Source organism: Pungitius pungitius, chromosome 11 (assembly GCF_949316345.1).
Source record: "Pungitius pungitius chromosome 11, fPunPun2.1, whole genome shotgun sequence".
NCBI classification, from domain to species: domain Eukaryota; kingdom Metazoa; phylum Chordata; class Actinopteri; order Perciformes; family Gasterosteidae; genus Pungitius; species Pungitius pungitius.
Window position 1 is genome coordinate 1,339,075 of NC_084910.1, and position 20,804 is coordinate 1,359,878.

The following is a 20,804-nucleotide window of genomic DNA, read 5'->3' on the forward strand; positions in this document are numbered from 1 at the left end:
TAGAACAATTTTATTGAAAAGTACATATCATACATTGAACATAAACAATACTGACTTTACACAACATCTGCCTGTGTTTGTTGGCTCATTCTGAACCACACTGTTGCTTTGATCAATTCAAAGACAACACATGCTCACAATGTGACGCAAAAAAGAAACTGACTTTGGTTCAGTAACTTTCTAACTCCATCTCTATGGATTTGATGGGGAAGTAGCCTAATACTTGTTTATTTGCGATAATGCAAATCGATTGAACAGGATGACTAATAGCATATAGAAGATATTGATTTTAAAAATGACCTGGTTTTGTAAGCTGAATATCTGCAGAAATATTGAAGAGATCACTTCATATAAAAGCACTTCAACTTTTTGCACTGAGCCTGCAAAGGTTAAGCCGACAGCGTGGTTGTGTACTTCTTCCTGTCGTCAGGTTGTGGTTTCTCGTGTTTAAGGGGGCAAATCTGCTGTTACATGCTCTGAAACTTTCCACATTAACCTTTCCTGCTGCACTTTTTACTCTGCACAGTTTGGTACACAAAACAGATTCAGTTCTGACTGAGGTAATATCATATTTGATTCATCTCACTTATAAGTATGAAAAGTTTATGCTTTGCCTTGCTGGCGGTTTATTTCCCCGTCCGATGACTAAATGAGGCTGGCTTCTGATGCTGACGTTTTAGAGTTTTAGTCAACACACTTTCTTACTGAGCTTCAGCCAGCAGCGTGTTTACCATGCATATCCAAAACTGAATGAACAATTCCAAAATACATACGATTTTTAGCTTACATTACTAGCAAATGTATGAAGCTGTATAGATGTGCAGTGAAATTTCATACGTCTGCTTCCATGTAAAGCAAATATTGCAACATCATGGTACCATAAGACCATGCTTGTGTCTCTGTCCTTGGCTTCGTAGAAATAAGAGGAACAAACCGCTCAGACAGCAGTGCTCCTCTCGTCCAGGCTGATGGTCTGTGAGTACATTGATGCGCTGTTTCTGTCCTGAGGCATGCAGACCTTGACCAACTGACACAGCCTGCAGGGCGTCCTGTTTATCAACCTCAACAGGTGCCGCCTGAACTTCTGCCCGACAAACACATACAGGATGGGGTTGAGGCAGCTGTGCGAGTAGCCAATCACCTCGGTGACTTGCAAAGCCAACCTGATGGCCTTGCTGCTTTCGCATTCTGTGTAGATGTGCAATAGCTCCAGCGCTTTGAAGAAAGATGCAACGTTGTAGGGGACCCAGCAGCAGAAGAAAACGGCAACCACTGTAAGAACTAAACGGATGGCTTGTTTCTTGGACGAATGGCTGTGCAGAAGCCTCCACACAATCTGTGAGTAGCAGAAACCCATGATGACAACTGGGACAAATAGACCTAAAATGTTCATTTTGAAAAGGCGGAAGATGGTCCAGAAGTGAGCGTCGGATGGAGGGTTAGCTTTTGGATACACTGGGTAGCAGAACTGAGACATGTTGGCAAAGCCAACCTGATGACTTTGCTGCTCTTTGAGATAGATCAGGTCAGGGAAGGAAGCCAAAAATCCTGCCACCCAAGTAACGGCAGCCGCGATCATCCCAAAGGACCTCGTCCGCGCTCTGATGGCGTAAACGGCGTGTACTATAGCCAAGTAGCGGTCGATGCTCATTAGGCTGATGAAAAAGATCCCACAGTAAAAGACAATGTGATACATACCCAGGACCACTTTGCACATAGCATCCCCAAAAATCCACTGGTCCCTGGCCTGGTGGGCCAGGAAGGGCAGCGTACACACCAAGAGAAGGTCGGACGCCGCCAAGTTTAGGAGGCACACGTCGGTCATGCTGCGGAGTCGCACGCCACAAGCAATGACCCAGATGACCAGGGAGTTACCCAGAAAGCCCAGGAGAAAGAAAATGGCGTAAAGGGTTGGCAGAAAGTTGGCCCCGTGGCGCTCGTACACACACCTCCCAAAGTCCTCCTCTGGGTCGTCACCGTAATCATAGTCTGTGGAGTTTACGCTGATAGTGTAGGTGTAGGACAGTGTAGTTGACCTGTCGATAAACACAGAGGAAAAAAGAAGAATTAGTATGTTGTCTTTATTTCAGCTCAGTGTATTGGATCTAAAATGATCTTTCTGTACATACAGTACAATATGCATATTCTACATAACACTGTGGAGTTTAACAAACAATATTTACACTAAAAAACACTGTCAACACAAGCAACAAAAGAAATTATGTTTTTGCAGCACAATTCAGAAGAATACAGTTAATAAATGTACAGAAATACTAGATAGATATGACCTGCTCAGCTGCTAGCTGTGAGTTAGCATTCCTTTACCAAGCATGTAGTTAAGTGCAACGGTGGGGGCTAGCAGGGCTAGGGTTGCCACCCGTCCCTTAAATCACAGAATCGTCCCGTTTTGAATCAATACAGACGGGATTTGTCCCGCATTTTACGAGTTGCCTTCAATGCAGATAATCCCATCCGAATTCTCGTCCTATTCTGCCCCTGATTGGGTAAATCTGACCCTGAGAACAATGCAGCCTGGTGGTCCAGGACAGACGGAACACAACATGGTGTCATATGTAGAGGTTACCTTGTTAAGTCTTCGATAGCTGGACTCTCACTTACGCCACTGGAAACAACAAGATCAGCCACCGTTATTTTCATGTTGAGCCTTTTCAGGACTTCCTGAAAAAGGGAGAAAAAAAGGATGACCTACTAGGGGCGTGGATGTCAGCTGATACATGTGATACATGTGTTTTGCAATCGCATTGTCCAGTTTGTGCTAAAATTACAGTTGTCTTGTAGTATCATGAATAATTCAAGTATTGTTAGTATTATTAAAGTTGTTTTGTTTGGCCAACACAAACCAAAAACCCCAAATCTTTCCGCACATTTAGAAAATGATTGGGTCTGAATGGTGTCTGAAAATTCATACATAGCACAGTACAAAAAACAATTGATTTTACAACGAAAATGTCAACAGTTAAGCCAGTTTGACTTTTTCCAATTTACTTTTTAATTTTGAGAACATAAAAATAGATACAATACTTCATAGATGATATTTTTAAAAGATGAGTGCAAGTAAAACTGTTATAAAGTGAGAATAAAACACAAATGTATTTTTCCAGTGGACTAACCGCTTGATATCACTTTCAAAAACCCAAATACACAAACTTATATACATCTTGCATTACATAACAGAAAGTTGTTCTTATTTCTGTTTTTCTGTTGGAAAGCTTGTAGGATAGTAAATAGCACTCTTTTTCTGAATTAAATACTTGAATTGTTTTGTTTATTAAACCTCATACCCCAACTGAAGCTCTTGTAATAGCTGAATTAATAATGGCGAGTTAAGGGTTGGTCAGTGTTAATCAATTCATTTCTAAACTTGATGAGTTTATCATCCAATAAGAATTTCACATATATGGTTTATGCATGTACATTTAGAATATAATAAAAATGAATTACCTGCAGATGTTCTTAACGAGACAGTTGATGATGGTGTTAATTTTGGATCACAAGATGCCAGATAAAAAAAAAGACCTCATTATATACTGTTCAGAGACACCTCCTCAGATTGTGGTGTGCAAATCTCTTTCGTATAAAAACACTCCCATACCCCTACCCACCCTTCGGTGGGCTTGCAGGCTTTAGAAATGCATATGGTTCATAACTTCCTGCAAATGCTTTCAAAAGTTTGTGTAAAAGCCCACAGTGTCTGCGGATGAGCATAACCACAAGTCCACATGTGCAAGCTTTAATTAAGATGCAATGCAACCGGTTGTGGACCTGCAGCCACAAGCAGCTGGAGGCTTGAAGAGCTCCACATGGTTGTGCTGTCATGAGTGGTGGAAGTGTTACTAAAGATACAGCCTTCAATGCAGTCTAGACTGTTTTTTCTAAACTGTACAGTTTGTTACTTGTTCTGTTAGGGTTGAATATTCAAAGCTCAAATTGAGAAGATCCTAAAACATATCATAGATATTAAAAAGGTTTGTCCCTTCTTTTTATTTAGTCAGTAGTGAACTGTAGGTCCGGATGACTAGACACTGGCTTGATAGTCAGGTGTGTTCCGTGACACGGCAATTCCACTCTGCACACTTCTTGTCAAGCTGTGAAGAGTTACGGCCTGAAATGGCTGCATCGTGATGCAACGCTGTCAAAAAGTCCCACCTTCACACACACACACACACACACACACTCACGCAGAACAACCGTTTAAACTCACAAATCAATAGAGTTGAGCTATAAAAAGAAAGAAGCAACCATTTTTTATTTTATTTTTTTATTTAAAAAAAGAACAATTTTGTTTTACACATATACTTAAAAGATTCCCTCGTTCTTACTTGGAATCGTCTGAGTGCTGTTTTTCAGCTCTTGACAGCGAATGCGGCGTCTTTCTGGCAATGTGGGTTTATCACTCTTGATAATCTGACTTTACGGGTGTGTTGGAAGTCTCTCTCTCTGTAGTCTCTCTGTGGCTGAAAGCCCTTCTCTGGTGGCCCCAGCAGAAGAACCTAGTCAGCACATTTCTCAGCGATTTCCTAAACTTCTCTCCGATAAATGCATATATGACTGGGTTTACCCAGCAGTGAAACAGTGCAATCATCTCAGCGAAGTGCATGGCAGAGTTGATGCTTATTGAAGCCTCGCAGGTGCCCAGGTTCTCCAGGAACAGCTGCAGAGTCTGTAGGAAAACTATGACATTATAGGGGACCCAGCACGCCACAAACACACCCACTATGGTGAATATCAGCTTCACAGCTTTGTTCTTTTTGGAGTTCCTGGACCTGGACAGCACGATGAGGATTTTCACGTAGCAGAAAATCATGATTGGGAGGCAAACAAACAGGCCCACTGTGTTCTCGCTGAAGTTCCGCAGTAACTTCCAAAAGCGCTGGCTGTCCTCGGGGTACAGGGGATGGCACTGGGAGCTGTTGTCATTTTCGTCTATTTCTAAAGAAGCAAATATCACCCCGGGTAGTGCCATAATGACAGAAGTAACCCAGATTGCGGTGCTGGCAATGATTCCACAGCGAAGAGTCCGGGCTCGCATGGCTGCAACAGCGTGGACGATGGCCAGGTAGCGGTCCACACTCATTAGGGTCACAAACAAAGTGCCACTGTAGAAGCCCAACTGTTCAGAGGAGCAGAGTGGAGTCAGAAACAGGCTTTCAATGCATCAACAGCATCAATGACGTTTGTCTCAGTTGGCTGAGAGACCCATTACGTAGTCGTGGTTTCACACGTTGCATAAGGAAAGCTGCTCAGACCACACAGACCACCTTTGGTTCTGACAGAATATCTCCCCTATTATTAAAAAAGTAATATAAAAATGAATTTGCGCCTCTTTAAGTCGGTTTATTTTTTAATTATGACTGATTTATTATCATATAGAAATGCAGATATATGTATCTTTTAAAGAAAATAGATAAAGACCCCACCTGGTAGCCTCCAGTCATCAATTTGCATGACGCGAGGTTTGTGTCGTTGCGGCCCCAGAGGGGGAGGGTCGCAGCCTGGATCAGGTCGGACAGGGCCAGGTTGAGGAGGCACACGTCCGTCATGGTCTTCAGCTTTATGTACCGGAGGAGAACCCAGAGCACCGTGATGTTGCCTGTGAAAGTATTTTAAATCATTAGTTCTTACCAGGGAGGTCCTGCCACTGTATGACGATACGCACAATGCTTTGAGTAAGTGGGTGGGCCATTAGTCACATCTGATAAAGAGGCCAGGTTCTTCAAGGTTCTTTATAAAACAAAGAATACCATTGCGCCGTGTATCGAGTAGACCCGTCTGACAGTAACCTTTTTTTTCTGCCCCTGGTTGTTACTTTAGGTTTCTCAAAGTCTTCTTTGAGCACTCCTGAACACCTCAAATAAAAACGTGCATTCAAATATGGAAAGAGGGTGATACATGTTCTCTTCTTCTCTGTCAAATTCTCTTTTTTTAACATACCCAGCAGACTCAGGCAGAACAGCAGGTAGTAAAGAACCAGCAAGGCCGTGGATCCGTCAGGCAATCCTGAACCTTGAACCGCATCGCAGGTGTCGTTGTAATCATAATCCACATAGAACTCGTTCTCCGATATGTTCATAATGCTGCGTGAGGGGGGGGGGAAAGAACACGCACAGATTAAGCTAATATCAGAGAAAATATCCAGAGAGATGGAGTCGAGAAGATGGTCTTGATGTAAAGAGACGAGAAAAGGCACTGGTCAGCGTGACATGGTGTCATCATAGAATCGGCAAAAAGAATTTATAAACTGCCTGTGATTCAACACGTGATGGAGTTTAAGCCTCACACAGCCCTGGTTTGTTCCCCACCACCTTCAGTCCACCAACAAAGGGAAAACAACACAAAATGAAATATCTACCAACAAGAGACAAATCCAGTTGCTCACTTTTCTTTGGGCTTGTCTGCCCGAAATAATAAAAACTAACGTAGGGTTCGGCTAAATATCAAAAGTCAGATGAGTTCACCGTAATCTTATCAGCCCAAATGGCTTTTATTTAAATGTAAAAAATAAACAGACTTTTACTTACAATTTCCAGTGATTGATTGACTCTTCTAGTTTCTTCACTTCATTTCCTCTGAAGTTTTGCCTCCACTCACAGATTTTCAAGAAACAGAAGTAACAGGTTTCCTTCATGATGACTAAACTGTGTATGTGCCTCACTGAAGATATTGTTCTTATGAAACATTAAAAAAAGGAAATTCAGAGGTGTACCTGGACTTTCCTGCCCTTTAAAGTTGTGACTCGTGTCTGAAAGGTGCTTGTAACAACGTTCAAACCCTGATATTTCAAAACTAATCATTTTTCCAAATGTAAACTGAAGCCACAGAAATGTTTTGGATTTTAGACTTGGCCGTAGCTCCGAGTTCATATTCACGTCAGAGGTACAAGCAGCATCTTCTGTTTACTGTGTCTATGAATACCACACACTTCTCCTTCTCAGACCATAATCACATTCATGTGATCTCTTTCAACCACATCTCCCCATCGACAAAGAAGAACCACTTGCTTTGACAACCATGCCGACCCTCATTTCCTGTGTGTTCACCAACACACACACACACACACACACACACACACACACGCACACACACACAGACCCCTGCACGCGTAATCATCTACTACACACAATGGTAATGGGTGTAGGAGGTGAGAGAGGTGAAGGAAGTCTAGTAAAAAGTAGCTAAATGTTTAAAAGTGGAAATGTTGTAGTGCTTACCACATTGTCTGCCACAATCACTGCTCCTGAAGGTGTGTGCTGCCCTGCCAAGGATCAAACTTACGTGTCATCCTGTCGACTTGCGCTGCTAACTTTTTTTGGTCAAATCCTGTTGCAGAGCTCATTTTTGCTACGATGAACTCTTGGTTGTGTTGCTTCCTCTGTACAAAGGTGTCAGCGTGCGTTTCTGAGAACTCTTCCCTTGTGTTAACATGCAGCATGAAAAGGGTAACACGTATTCTAGTTAGGAGCTTTGTCTTTTTCTTGCAAAAACAACATCACGAGTGATATAAACATTTATGAAAGGCATTCAGCTCATCGGGATACACAAAAGGTTCAGTTTAATTTAACTATTTTTTTAAATGCTCACTTTATTATGAAAAGTTTACTTAGTCCTTTAGCAACAATCTGCATTTGTTAAAATACAGTGTTTAATTTGTGACTTTCAAATTCTCTTTTAAAGATATTCTCAGTTAAATATACATTTTCTTAAATTGACTATCCTACTGTCCCATAGATGTCTCATTTCATCTACACTAAGAAAACGTTACTACTACTTACTACACAATCAATGAAAAGTATGGTGTAAGTATGTGAGAACACTCAATTCATTGTTTTTTTTGTCATTTATAAGTTGTGTTGTACTTTAGATTTGTTGCCCTGAAAATAAATCATAATTATTCTTAGAGAAAAAGGGATGGAACTCTTTGTAATCTTCACTTTCTGACTACTATACCAAAAAAGCGTAACATGCACATTGACAAGGATAGATTAAGCATGCTGAAAGCTGAAATGTTTGAGTTAAATTTAGATTTTTTGCAAATAACCCTGAAATTAAATTAATGTAATTGGGACTAATAAGTTCCTGGAATAAAGACACAAGAAATAATAAAAGCAATTTAATAAATGGTAAAAATGATAGGCATGAAGCAAAATTGAGAAAATATATAAACATTTACAGGCTTGTGTGCAATGAGGCAAACTTTGTTCCACATGAACAAATTAAAATCAAGGACATTTGTGCAAACGTCATCATTTTGCAAAAGGTGTTACATAACCCTGTGATAGTCATGAACCATTAAGTGAAATGAATATACCACAGGAATACAGTAAAAACAAACAATATTGTTTAATTCCACATGGCCTAAATGTTCCTCTTCCATTTAGAGGTGCAGAAGCTACCGTGTGAACATTTTAAACCCGTCAGCCAAGCATGAACAAAGGTTGTGGTTACAGGCTGCAGTACACAAAAGGTCCTTAGTTTAGTCAAACGTTAAGCAGGAAACGGAGGGACATTGTTTACCTTTAAAAAGAAATGACCTGACATCAAGACATTTTGGCACTAATTGGATCGCACCTGATGGCACTACACATCTAGTTATAGTGCACACAACATATTCCAGTGTTGACTTAAAATGAAAGTAGAAATCCAACCGATTAAAGATAAAAAAAAAAGATGAAGATAAAATACACACATACATGTGCTAAGATAATGCTGTTGACTAAAACTGAGGGTGGAAAATGGAAAACACAGAACAAATCTTGCAGCAGCTTGAACAATGCTAATATAGTAGTAATAAGTAATCTGGCATCCACCTGCTACATGATGAAATTGGAGGTGACATCAGAGGACCTGGACATAACTGAGCCTTTCCTGTATGAGCTATCTGAAAAATCTCTTGTGGAATGAAGAAACCCAGACCCCCATTTCCTCAACATCAGCAATACTCGTCTCCTGAACTTCTGTCCCACAAAGGCGTAGATGATGGGATTCAGGCAGCAGTGAGAGTAAGCAATGGTCTCGGTCACTATTATCGACAGCTTAAGCCTTTGGAGTGAGTTGCAATCGGTCAACAAATTCAGAAACTGTAAGAGAATGGAAATGTTATATGGGGCCCAGAATACGAAAAAGGCGATCACGATGGAGATGATCAGCTTGACTACACGGTGCTTCTTGGCGCTCCTCATGTTCAGCAGTATGGGGATGATCCTGGAGTAGCAAACCATCATCACCAACAGTGGAATGCCGAGGCCAAAGACATTCTTCAAGATGATGTCATAGAGCCTCCAGGCTTTGTTTTCCGGTTCGTAGCTGCAGGTGACCTCGGTAGAGTCGTTCTTCACCTTCGTGAAGAAGATGGCCGGCAGGGAGAAGCACAAGCTCAGAGTCCAAACAAAGACGGTCAAAGCGATGCCTGCCCTAAAAGTGCGATATCGTGCAACCTTGTGCGCGTGCATGATGACAACATAGCGGTCCAGCGTCATGACAACCATAAAGAAGATGCTGCTTAAAAACCCGGTGGTATGTGAGCCGGAGGCGAAGCGGCAGAGGAAGTCTCCAAAAGGCCATTCACCCACCAGGGAGTAGTGAGCGTAGAAAGGCAGCGTGAAGACAAAGACGAGGTCTGAGACAGCCAGGTTGATGAGGCACATGTCTGTCAAGTTGGTCTGGTGGCGGTGCTTCACTAGGACGCACACCACTAAACCATTGCCTTGAGAGAGAGAGCAGAGAACATGGTTTAATGTTCCAGAGTATTGTTTAACATCAGTGAAGAAAGGATCTTGCTCAGAAACACATGCATACCTATGACGCCAAGGATGAAAACCAAACTGTAGATGGTGGGCAGGAAGACCTCGCCAAAATCCCTCAAACCGACGTTGCTGCAAGGCATGTATTCGTCTTCGTCTTGCTCATAATAGGATGTATAATTATAGTCCGAGGTGTAGTATCCTTCATAACCTACAGACAAAAAACCCCCACAAAATCACAACATTTTAACTTATTCTAGATAGAATCCTTTCACATTAGGATGAACTATAAAGCCTCCATTAAATCGACAGGTTGTAGCGAAACACTTGCTGTTAGTGGAGGTAAAGGATGGAATTTAGGTTTGGTGTTTACAGCATTTAAACAACATTCACCAACGCTCACCACATCATCAACAAAAGAGACTATTTTTTATTCATTCTCTTTTATTTAGGTAGATAGAATGTCCAATGAAGGCCGCTCAGTCATTTCTTTGGTTGTTCATTGAACTTGGTTACAGTAAAAGACATTTGTTGATGACGTGATCAGCACCGATAAAATCCAACTCCCCGCGTGAGTGTGAAGGCAGAAATATCAGAGTTGGATATCACAAAACAGAAACAAAACTAAATGTAAAAAAAAAATGGACCAATTCTATATGCAGTCAAAACCAAAACTTAATCCACAGATTGTCACTAATTTGAGAGAGAAATGCAATTTGGGTGAATTCTAGTCAATTATAATGAACGATATTATGCCCCCTGTTGGTCGTTCTAGGTCATTTGCAAACTGGCTATAGAAAAGGTAGACAAAGAAATTAAAACATGAAACATTCCATCATCAAAAATGTGTTAGTGTTATTGAAATGAAGCTACTTCAGTGGTGAATACCTTTTTGTTTACATTAGTTCATTTTTATGTTATTTGTTGTTCAAATACATATTTATATTCATACATTATCAACAGTCATTTCTATGGACTACATTTGTAAAACTATCAAATTATAACCTTAAAACTGAGGCACACCTCTAAATGGAAACATCACAAATGTTAAGACATACATGAAAAAAGGAAGTACACTGCATACAATGTTTGCGTTTAAGTGGAAAATACACGTACAACTGACCAGTGTATTAAGAGACCAGTATTAAATGATCATAAACAAATATTTCTTCAACAACATTACAATGATCTACACATAGGCTACATCATGCAATACAAGTACAGTAGTCAAATTGTAATCACCTGCCATGGTGGTATCTCAGTGATGCCTTGTCTTATCAGGTATAGTCAGTGGCTTCACCTCTGGGCTCCTTTTTTTCTCAGTCTGGATTTTAATCGGACACGACGTCCTCAAATGTAGGAACATGTAAGAACCAACCCGCTCAGCGTCTGTGCTCCCCTGTTAATGAGCAGCAATGAATCAGAAATGCAGAAGTAATTTGTTGTGCGTCCCCAAGTGTGACTGCAAGATCCTTATCAGGACTCCACAGATCACTATGCAGTCACTGTTGTTGCAACAAGCATTTCAGACTTCAAACTCAAGGCCTGCAAACTGAATCCGGAGGGGCGGATGACTTTGCTCAGTGTGAAAATTACAGAAAGACATTAATTGCCCCCTATGATTTTTAATAGTCTGGCCCACTTGAGATCAAAGTGGGCAGTATCTGGCCCAAACTAAAATTGAGTTTGGAACCCCTGCTTTAACACTTACATCAAATTATTTTAGAACACTGTTACAAACTCATTATAGTTAGGCTAACAGCTATTTTAGACTCCTTTGTAATGTAGACAAATATGTGATTCAATCAGAGCAATGATTATGTAGATTTAGACATGTTCAGCATTCATGACACCATCCAGCTATTAATCAGGAAGTGATATGTTCCAGTGAATACTTTTGCTAAATGTACCGTTTGAAACATTTGTTCAATGTTGTTTTAGTTTCTGTATTGGAGCAAAAACACAGTATTTGCATCATGCACTACTTTCAGGTCTCTGTGTTGTGATTTTGATACAGACATTGTTTCGTGCTACATATTGCACATGTTGTTATACAGGCATTCTTCTTATTGTTATTATTCGTATATCATATCTTACCTTATTATGACACCCCATGTGGAGCACTAGACCAGAAGGATCCGTAGAAGGATGGTATGCTGGGGTTAGAGTGGTCTACGGGTGACCTCTTGTGGTGGAGAACCCTACATTACATTACATTTACATGTCATTTAGCTGACGCTTTTATCCAAAGCGACGTACAATAAGTGCATTTCAACCATGAGAATACAAACTCAAAAAAACAAGGAACAAGCAATTTAATTAAAAAGGCCGATTTACAACTTGTTATAGATAAGAGCCATTATGAGTACAATCTAAGTGCTACAATCTGTTAGTCTTTCTAGTCAAGGCATAGTCTGAAGAGGTGTGTCTCTAGTTTGCGGCGAAAGATGTGAAGGCTCTCTGCCGTCATGATGTCATCAGAGTCAGAGTACACACATCAGCTCTGTAGCACTGAAATGTTGCATGAGCACGAAAGCGCACAGACTGCTGGGAGAAAAGACATGAATGCTTACATCATGACTAAGGTGTGATGTTACCTCAAAAGCCTGTGTAACCAAACCACAAAGGTGATGACTATGATTTTTGCAATTTATATCACCAGTGGTGGCTGGTGGATATTTTTTTTGGTAGGGCCAGCCAATTGGTTTCAGTAAACATCCTAGTATTTTAAACAGGGTATCAAACACACATTATTGTACATTTAGAGGTGCAGAAGCTACCGTGTGAACATTTTAATCCCGTCAGCCAAGCATGAACAACGTTTGTGGTTACAGGCTGCAGTACACAAAAAATGGTTTTAAGCTAAGATAATGCTGTTGACTAAAACTGTGAGGGTGGAAAATGGAAAACACAGAACAAATCTTGCAGCAGCTTGAACAATGCTAATATAGTAGTAATAAGTAATCTGGCATCCACCTGCTACATGAAATTGGAGGTGACATCAGAGGACCTGGACATAACTGAGCTTTTCCTGTATGAGCTATCTGAAAAATCTCTTGTGGAGTGAAGAAACCCAGACCCCCATTTCCCCAACATCAGCAAAACTCGTCTCATGAACTTCTGTCCCACAAAGGCGTAGATGATGGGATTCAGGCAGCAGTGAGAGTAAGCAATGGTCTCGGTCACTATTATCGACAGCTTAAGCCTTTGGAGTGAGTTGCAATCGGTCAACATATTCAGAAACTGTAAGAGAATGGAAATGTTATATGGGGCCCAGAATACGAAAAAGGCGATCACGATGGAGATGATCAGCTTGACTACACGGTGCTTCTTGGCGCTCCTCATGTTCAGCAGTATGGGGATGATCCTGGAGTAGCAAACCATCATCACCAACAGTGGAATGCCGAGGCCAAAGACATTCTTCAAGATGATGTCATAGAGCCTCCAGGCTTTGTTTTCCGGTTCGTAGCTGCAGGTGACCTCGGTAGAGTCGTTCTTCACCTTCGTGAAGATGATGGCCGGCAGGGAGAAGCACAAGCTCAGAGTCCAAACAAAGACGGTCAAAGCGATGCCTGCCCTAAAAGTGCGATATCGTGCCAACGTGGTAACGTCCAGGAAGACCCTGATGTAGCGGTCCAGCGTCATGACAACCATAAAGAAGATGCTGCTTAAAAACCCGGTGGTATGTGAGCCGGAGGCGAAACGGCAGAAGATGTCTCCAAAAGGCCATTCACCCACCAGGGAGTAGTGAGCGTAGAAAGGCAACGTGAAGACAAAGACGAGGTCTGAGACAGCCAGGTTGATGAGCCACATGTCTGTCAAGTTGGTCTGGTGGCGGTGCTTCACTAGGACGCACACCACTAAACCATTGCCTTGAGAGAGAGCAGAGAACATGGTTTAATGTTCCAGAGTATTGTTTAACATCAGTGAAGAAAGGGTCTGAAGGCTCAGAAACACATGCATACCTATGACGCCAAGGATGAAAACCAAACTGTAGATGGTGGGCAGGAAGACCTCGCCAAAAACCCTCAAACCGATGTTGCTGCAAGGCATGTATTCGTCTTGGTCTTGGTCATAATAGGATGAATAATTATAGTCCAGGGTGTAGTGTTCTGCATCACCTACAGACAAACCCCCCCACAAAATCACAACATTTTAACTTCTTTTAGATAGAATCCTTTCACATTAGGATGAACTATAAAGGATCGATTAAATCGACAGGTTGTAGCGAAACACTTGCTGTTAGTGGAGGTAAAGGATGGAATTTAGGTTTGGTGTTTACAGCATTTAAACAACATTCACCAACGCTCATCACATCAACAAAAGAGAATATTTTTTTATTCATTCTCTTTTATTTAGGTAGATAGAATGTCCAATGAAGGCCGCTCACAGTGATTTCTTTGGTTGTTCATTGAACTTGGTTACAGTAAAAGACATTTGTTGATGACGTGAGCAGCACCGATAAAATCCAACTCCCCGCATGAGTGTGAAGGCAGAAATATCAGAGTTGGATATCACAAACAAACAAACAAACAAAACTGAATGAATAAAATAAAATGAACCAAATCTATGTGCAGTCAAAACCAAAACTAAATCCACAGATTGTCACTAATTTGAGAAAGAAATGTAATTTGGGTGAATTCCAGTCAATTATAATGAAGGATATTAGGCCCCTTATTGGTCTTCATAGGTTGTTTGCATACTGCATACAGAAAAGGTAGACAAAACAATTAAAACATGAATAGGCACCTTCCATCATCAAAGATATATACAATTATTTTAGGCCTGGTTTTGAATATTCAAATTTAAAGTAAATGGAAACATCCAAAACAGTTTTGAGTACACTTGACCGGAGGATGCCAGTATTATAAATGATCATAAACAAATATTTCTCCAACAATATTACAATGATCTACATATATGCAATACAAGTAACGTTACAGTAGTCAAAATGTAATCACCTTCCATGGTGGTATCTGCACCTCTGGGCTCCTTAGTTCTTGGTCTGGATCTTTATGGACTCGACGTCCTCAAATGTGTGAATATGTAAGAACCAACCCTCTCAGTGTCTGTGCTCCCCTATTAATAAGCAGCAATGAATCAGAAATGCAGAAGTATTTTTCGCCCACAAAGGAGTTTCCAAACCTCAAGAGAAGTCACTTTCATGGAAATGGTCTGTAATCAAATAACTTCCTTTCAAGCACTACACTGACCAGAGAAACGCCATCTCACAGAAAGGAACACCAAATCCAGTGTCCTCCTTACAGAGACACAGAAACGGACAATCACATGCAGCAGAAGATGACTACATGTGTGAGGAGCTGATGAAGTACATTAAGTGGATTTCTCTGCTTAGTAGGTGTGAAACAGATACTCTTGGATCACCGGTGACTTAAACCCTTCCAATAACTGGAAGGAGTGTGAGCAACCTAATTGATCCCTAAGAGTAACCATCCATTAAGCACCTGAGGTGTGGTGCTCAGCATGTCATCTAATGCGAGAGGCTGTGCTGGGCCACCTCTGTAGTGTGAATAGAGGGTCAGACGATCATTGTCACTGAGGCACTTTTATAAACCACATGGTTGGTAATATGAGCAACAAGGCATTTGCTGAATTAAGAGTGCCTAGCAACTGTAAACACATGTTTTAGTGGGCTCACATGTCTCCAATACTCACAGTAAAGTCCACACTAAGCAGTCTTCCCACTCCCTTTCGGTACTTCCCCAGGATTTTGTGCCCTCTCACTTCTGCTTTTCTTTCTCCGTCATCAGCTGCTACTAAACTGAGGTCTCCACTCGCAGTCGAATAGTATAAATATAAGTTGCCATGGGAACACCATCACACCAGATGTGAATGCTGGAAAGGTATCAGGACTGTGAGTGTCAGGGGAGTGACTCCTGTAATGGTAAACTATGTAATAACATAGTTTTATGCTGAAAGAATGATTATTATCTCTATTGAAGTAATGTGAGAAGAAAAGGGAGATTCAAAAGTTGTCTTTTGCGGCCGTGTAAAGGAGGACGCTTTCTCACAAATGCTTGAACAAAGGAACTCTGTTACTTCCATCTCAACCTTGGTTCTTATCTCAACTTGGTTTGCAACATTTCATACCTGCCACTGAGGATGGCCTTCACGTGTGTGTATAAAAGCTCAGTATTTTCACTTCTCGAAGACGCCATCTCCACAGAGCATCGTAATACGTGCTTGTGTATTTGACCTCCTGCTTGCAAGCAATAAATGGACTTTTTGCAACTTTGATCACTCATCAAGACTGTTTGATTAGATGAAGCCAGAAACAAATAATTATTTGCTCCCAAACTTTAATTGAAATATTCCACAACACTCCTGGGACCATGATGTGTATCATTCACACTGTTCCCAATGCATCGTGGGAGGTTAACACTCCAGTAGTGGGTGTGGCTTTAAAGTGGCCCTCAGGGATACACCATTCCTACTTTGTTCCTGATTCTACTGATGTGTCTGCCAAATATTCTATGTTTTGAAGGTACAATCATGAACTGAGGACATTTTTCTATACCTTCTTTGTAATTGGTCAGCCTGGATGACTGCTGGAAGCCGTGCTTCACACTGGATGTCTTATATCAACAGAGTCACAAGGATTACAAGTACCCACCTCTTATTACTCAGGCAGAGGAACTAGGGCAAAGAACCCTCCCAAATGGGCACAGCGGCCTTGACCTCTCCTCCCCTGATGGTGGGGGGGGGTGCGAGTTGAATAGGCTGGTTAATGTAACCATCCCAGCTGCCAGAAAATACTTGTAAGTTGACTCGTGGTCTAGGTGGCACCATTGCTCACCAATCACTGCGTTGCAGATCCACCACTGAACTCCATCCTACAGCCCCCACTAAACCCCCGGCCGTTATTAATACCCTCTACATACCGTACACAATGTGCATTTGATATTTCAAAACAGCTAAACGTTTAAAAGTGGAAATGTTGTTGTGCTCACTGCATTGTCTGCCATAATCACTGCTCCGGAATGTGTATCCTGCCTTGCTAAGCATCCAACTTGGCATGAACGTTTCTCTTCCATTTAAAGGCGCAGTAGCTTATTAAACCATCAGCCAAGCATGAACAAAGTTGGTGGTTACAGGCTGCAGTACACAAAAGGTTCATAGTTTAAGCAGAAACAGGAGGGGCATTGTTTACCTTTAAAAATAAATGACCTGACATCAAGACATTTTGATAGTCATTGGATTACACTTGATGGCACTACACATCGAAGTAAAAAAAAAAGTAAAAATCCAACCGTTTAAAGATGAAGATAAAATACACACATATATGCAGTGTTTTAAGCTAAGATAATGCTGTTGACTAAAACTGTGAGGGTGGAAAATGGAAAACACAGAACAAATCTTGCAGCAGGAACAACGCTAATATAGTAGTAATAACACTGCGCAGCGCAAAATAAGTCAACCCTACAAGCCATGTCCATAAAAAATAATCTGGCATCCCCCTACTACATGAAGATATTATTGTAGTTGGCAACAATGAACCTAACTGCTTCCCTGGAGGAGTTATCTTAAAAATCTCTTGTGCAGTGGAGAAACTGAGACCACTATTTCCTCAATAGCTGAAATACTTGTCTCCTGAACTTCTGTCCCACAAAGGCGTAGATGATGGGATTCAGGCAGCAGTGAGAGTAAGCAATGGTCTCGGTCACTATTATCGACAGCTTAAGCCTTTGGAGAGAGTTGCAATCAGTCAACATATTCAGAAACTGTAAGAGAATGGAAATGTTATATGGTGCCCAGAATACGAAAAAGGCAATCACGATGGAGATGATCAGCTTGACTACACGGTGCTTCTTGCCGCTCCTCATCTTCAGCAATTTGGGGATGATCCTGGAGAAGCAAACTATGATCGCCAACAGTGGAATCCCGAGGCCAAAGACATTCTTCAAGATGATGTCATAGAGCCTCCAGGCTTTGTTTTCCGGTTCGTAGCTGCAAGTGACCTCGGAAGAGTCGTTCTTCACCTTCGTGAAGATGATGGCCGGCAGGGAGAAGCACAAGCTCAGAGTCCAAACAAAGACGGTCAAAGCGATGCCTGCCCTAAAAGTGCGATATCGTGCAACCGTGTTAACGTCCAAGAAGACCTTGATGTAGCGGTCCAGCGTCATGACAACCATAAAGAAGATGCTGCTTAAAAATCCGGTGGTATGTGAGCCGGAGGCGAAGCGGCAGAAGATGTCTCCAAAAGGCCATTCACCCACCAGGGAGTAGTGAGCGTAGAAAGGCAACGTGAAGACAAAGACGAGGTCTGAGACAGCCAGGTTGATGAGCCACATGTCTTGCAATTTGTTCTGGTACATCACCACAACGCACACCACTAAACCATTGCCTTGAGAGAGAGAGAGCAGAGAACATGGTTTAATGTTCCAGAGTATTGTTTAACATCAGAAGAAGAAAGGGTCTTGCTCAGAAACACATGCATACCTATGACGCCAAGGATGAAAACCAAACTGTAGAAGGTGGGCAGGAAGACCTCGCCAAAATCCCTCAAACCGATGTTGCTGCAAGGCATGTAATGCATGTCTTCGTTTTGGTCATAATAGGTTGAATAATTAGTGTCCATGGTGTAGTCTTCTTCATCACCTACAGACAAAAAAACTCCACAAAATCACAACATTTTAACTTCTTTTAGATAGAATCCTTTCACATTAGGATGAACTATAAAGCCTCCATTAAATCGACAGGTTGTAGCGAAACACTTGCTGTTAGTGGAGGTAAAGGATGGAATTTAGGTTTGGTGTTTACAGCATTTAAACAACATTCACCAACGCTTATCACATCAACAAAAGAGACTATTTTTTTATTCATTCTCTTTTATTTAGGTAGATAGAATGTCCAATAAGGCAGCTCACAGTGATTTCTTTGGTTGTTCATTGAACTTGGTTACAGTAAAAGACATTTGTTGATGACGTGAGCAGCACCGATTTAAAATCCAAAACTGAATGAATAAAATAAAATAAAATGAACCAAATCTATGTGCAGTAAAAATCAACACTAATTTGTATATTGTCACTAAGAGAGAAATGGAATTTGGGTGAATTCTAGTCAATTATAATGAAGGATATTATGCCCACTATTGGTCTTCATAGGTTGTTTGCATACTGCATACAGAAAAGGTAGACAAAACAATTAAAACATGAATAGGCACCTTCCATCATCAAAGATATATACATTTATTTTAGACCTGGTTTTGAACATTCAAATTTAAGTTACTTTAATTGTGAATATATTTTTGTTTTCCGTAGTAAAAGATCTGCATGCAGTATTAGATTGGATATTTTTTTCTGTTCAGTGTTCATATTTATTTTGCCTCTTACCGTGTGTTCATTAAAAGACTCGAACTGAAGACCATAATTCAGCCAGCGACGTAGTTAATTGCTATTTGTTGTACAAATACATATTGTATTCAGCAATCATTCTTTTGTACATTTCTAAAATTGTGTCAAGTAAATGGAAACATCACAAATGTAAACAGTTTTAAGTACACTTGACCGGAGGATGCCAGTATTATAAATGATCATAAACAAATATTTCTCCAACAATATTACAATGATCTACATATATGCAATACAAGTAACGTTACAGTAGTCAAAATGTAATCACCTTCCATGGTGGTATCTGCACCTCTGGGCTCCTTAGTTCTTGGTCTGGATCTTTATGGACTCGACGTCCTCAAATGTGTGAATATGTAAGAACCAACCCTCTCAGTGTCTGTGCGGTTTTATTTCTCTGTTTATTTAAAAGGATTCCCTTTAGCTGATGCTGAGACGACAGCTAGTCTTCCTGGGGGTCCAAAAAAAATACATAAAAGAACAGTAATCACACTCACAATTACTCAAATATATCATAAATAAATACACACAAAAGACAAGAAAAAGTAACAATTCTGAAAGTACTGATTACTTACGGATTACTGATTACTGAAGTAAAAAGTCCCTTCAAAATAAAATCACATGATTTTTTTTTCCCCATGCAACGGCCCGCGACCCACTAGTTGAGAACCACTGCTTTAAGCTACTGGGGCGTTTTTGACCGGAAACTTTAGTTGACGCGCTGCCGTTGCCTCGAGGGATAAATAAGAGATTTACAACTGCCACAAAACATACCGTAATGTCTAATACGTTGATGCTGTCATTTTTTTTTTCAACAGATTTTTTTTTTTACAGTGTAGCTTAAAGAATGACATCTGGAAGTAACTAAAGGTCCCTCAAACACCACAAATAGATCTGCATGCGACTCAATGCCCACAAGAAAGAAGACACACTCCTTCAAAAAAGCACTGGGAAACCCGCTCCTCCAGTGTTTAAAACACACATTATGAGGAAAAAGGAATGTTGTATCTCTGACACCGCCCCTCCTCGATTTTTTTTGCAATAAGAATACAACGTGCTTAAAATCACGGATTTAAACCTATGAGGAAAGAAAAGCAGCTTACCAGCAGTCACCAAACAAAGGCTGCCACGAAGTTGATTAACTGCTCGTCGCGTTCAAAACTCTTGCGTGAGTTGCGTGAGTCCAACATTCAGGAGAGACAGCGAGACCCCCCCTTTTGGCGGTGGCAAGTAGTGTCGGTCATCTCAACAACATCCACGCACAAACATCTTGATGACCCAGGACCATGAGGCTCTAAGTTAAAGAGCAGACTCTCGGTCTTACTAAGGTGGAACATTACTGCAGTCTCAGAGTACACTCTAAAAAGTAAATTCAGTTGAGAATACTTCAAATGTATACTCAAAAAATAAGTATACGCAACTAATGGATAATGTGTTTGTTACCTCGCGATAGGAAGTGTTAGCTCGTCAAACTTAACATTATTATTCAGACCTACTTATATGCTTGAGTTAACAGTAGTAGTAGTACTTGTATTGCTAATATTGCATTTGATAGTCACATCCACTCGGGTAGGCCTACTATAAGTTCAGAACACTTATAATAATTATAATAAACTGGAGGAACCTGAGGTTACTTAACACAAACCAACCAGATATAAAGCTGTATAGTAGTAACGTT

General features: G+C 40.9%; 4 protein-coding genes across 6 annotated transcripts; all 4 read right to left on the reverse strand.

Annotated features, from left to right (window-relative positions):
- On the reverse strand, window positions 1-3,610 carry cabz01093075.1. Its single transcript, XM_037452751.2, has 3 exons — window positions 3,463-3,610; window positions 2,585-2,679; window positions 1-2,036 (listed from the first exon to the last, which is right to left on the reverse strand). The coding sequence occupies exons 2-3, from the start codon at window positions 2,656-2,658 to the stop codon at window positions 938-940; spliced, it is 1,173 nt and encodes a 390-aa protein (XP_037308648.2). The 5' UTR covers window positions 2,659-2,679; window positions 3,463-3,610; the 3' UTR covers window positions 1-937.
- A 724-nt stretch (window positions 3,611-4,334) lies between these two features.
- si:cabz01093077.1 (C-C chemokine receptor type 2) lies at window positions 4,335-7,363 on the reverse strand. The gene is made up of 4 exons (XM_037454378.2): window positions 7,230-7,363; window positions 5,953-6,095; window positions 5,439-5,611; window positions 4,335-5,131 (listed from the first exon to the last, which is right to left on the reverse strand). Exons 1-4 carry the CDS (start codon window positions 7,232-7,234, stop codon window positions 4,412-4,414), a joined length of 1,041 nt encoding a protein of 346 aa, XP_037310275.2. The 5' UTR covers window positions 7,235-7,363; the 3' UTR covers window positions 4,335-4,411.
- Window positions 7,364-8,121: 758 nt separating this feature from the next.
- Window positions 8,122-14,833, reverse strand: LOC119198065 (C-C chemokine receptor type 1). 2 transcript variants are annotated; one of them, XM_062565606.1, is made up of 3 exons: window positions 14,720-14,833; window positions 9,814-9,969; window positions 8,122-9,721 (listed from the first exon to the last, which is right to left on the reverse strand). In XM_062565606.1, the coding sequence occupies exons 1-3, from the start codon at window positions 14,724-14,726 to the stop codon at window positions 8,829-8,831; spliced, it is 1,056 nt and encodes a 351-aa protein (XP_062421590.1). In that variant the 5' UTR covers window positions 14,727-14,833; the 3' UTR covers window positions 8,122-8,828. The 2 variants fall into 2 exon arrangements, with proteins under 2 accessions (XP_062421590.1, XP_062421592.1); XM_062565608.1 differs by lacking the exons at window positions 8,122-9,721; window positions 9,814-9,969 and adding exons at window positions 12,057-13,630; window positions 13,724-13,879 and having other exon boundaries at window positions 14,720-14,797.
- A 2,505-nt stretch (window positions 14,834-17,338) lies between these two features.
- On the reverse strand, window positions 17,339-20,413 carry LOC119198064 (C-C chemokine receptor type 1-like). Of its 2 annotated transcripts, none has more exons than XM_062565610.1 (4): window positions 20,230-20,413; window positions 19,398-19,577; window positions 18,219-18,377; window positions 17,339-18,123 (listed from the first exon to the last, which is right to left on the reverse strand). In XM_062565610.1, the coding sequence occupies exons 2-4, from the start codon at window positions 19,402-19,404 to the stop codon at window positions 17,339-17,341; spliced, it is 951 nt and encodes a 316-aa protein (XP_062421594.1). In that variant the 5' UTR covers window positions 19,405-19,577; window positions 20,230-20,413. The 2 variants fall into 2 exon arrangements, with proteins under 2 accessions (XP_062421594.1, XP_062421593.1); XM_062565609.1 differs by having other exon boundaries at window positions 18,219-18,392.
- Window positions 20,414-20,804: the final 391 nt, after the last annotated feature.

Coding starts and splice junctions, on each gene's coding strand:
- cabz01093075.1 (XM_037452751.2), bottom strand. CDS start 2,658: ATGAAAATAACGGTGGCTGATCTTGTTGTTTCCAGTGGCGTAAGTGAG. Junction 2,037..2,584: donor GCTATCGAAGACTTAACAAG/GTAACCTCTACA, acceptor GTTTATCGACAG/GTCAACTACACTGTCCTACA.
- si:cabz01093077.1 (XM_037454378.2), bottom strand. Junction 5,612..5,952: donor GTTCTGCCTGAGTCTGCTGG/GTATGTTAAAAA, acceptor ATACTTTCACAG/GCAACATCACGGTGCTCTGG. Junction 5,132..5,438: donor TGATGACTGGAGGCTACCAG/GTGGGGTCTTTA, acceptor TCCTCTGAACAG/TTGGGCTTCTACAGTGGCAC.
- LOC119198065 (XM_062565606.1), bottom strand. Junction 9,722..9,813: donor TTTCATCCTTGGCGTCATAG/GTATGCATGTGT, acceptor CTCTCTCTCAAG/GCAATGGTTTAGTGGTGTGC.
- LOC119198064 (XM_062565609.1), bottom strand. Junction 18,124..18,218: donor TTTCATCCTTGGCGTCATAG/GTATGCATGTGT, acceptor CTCTCTCTCAAG/GCAATGGTTTAGTGGTGTGC.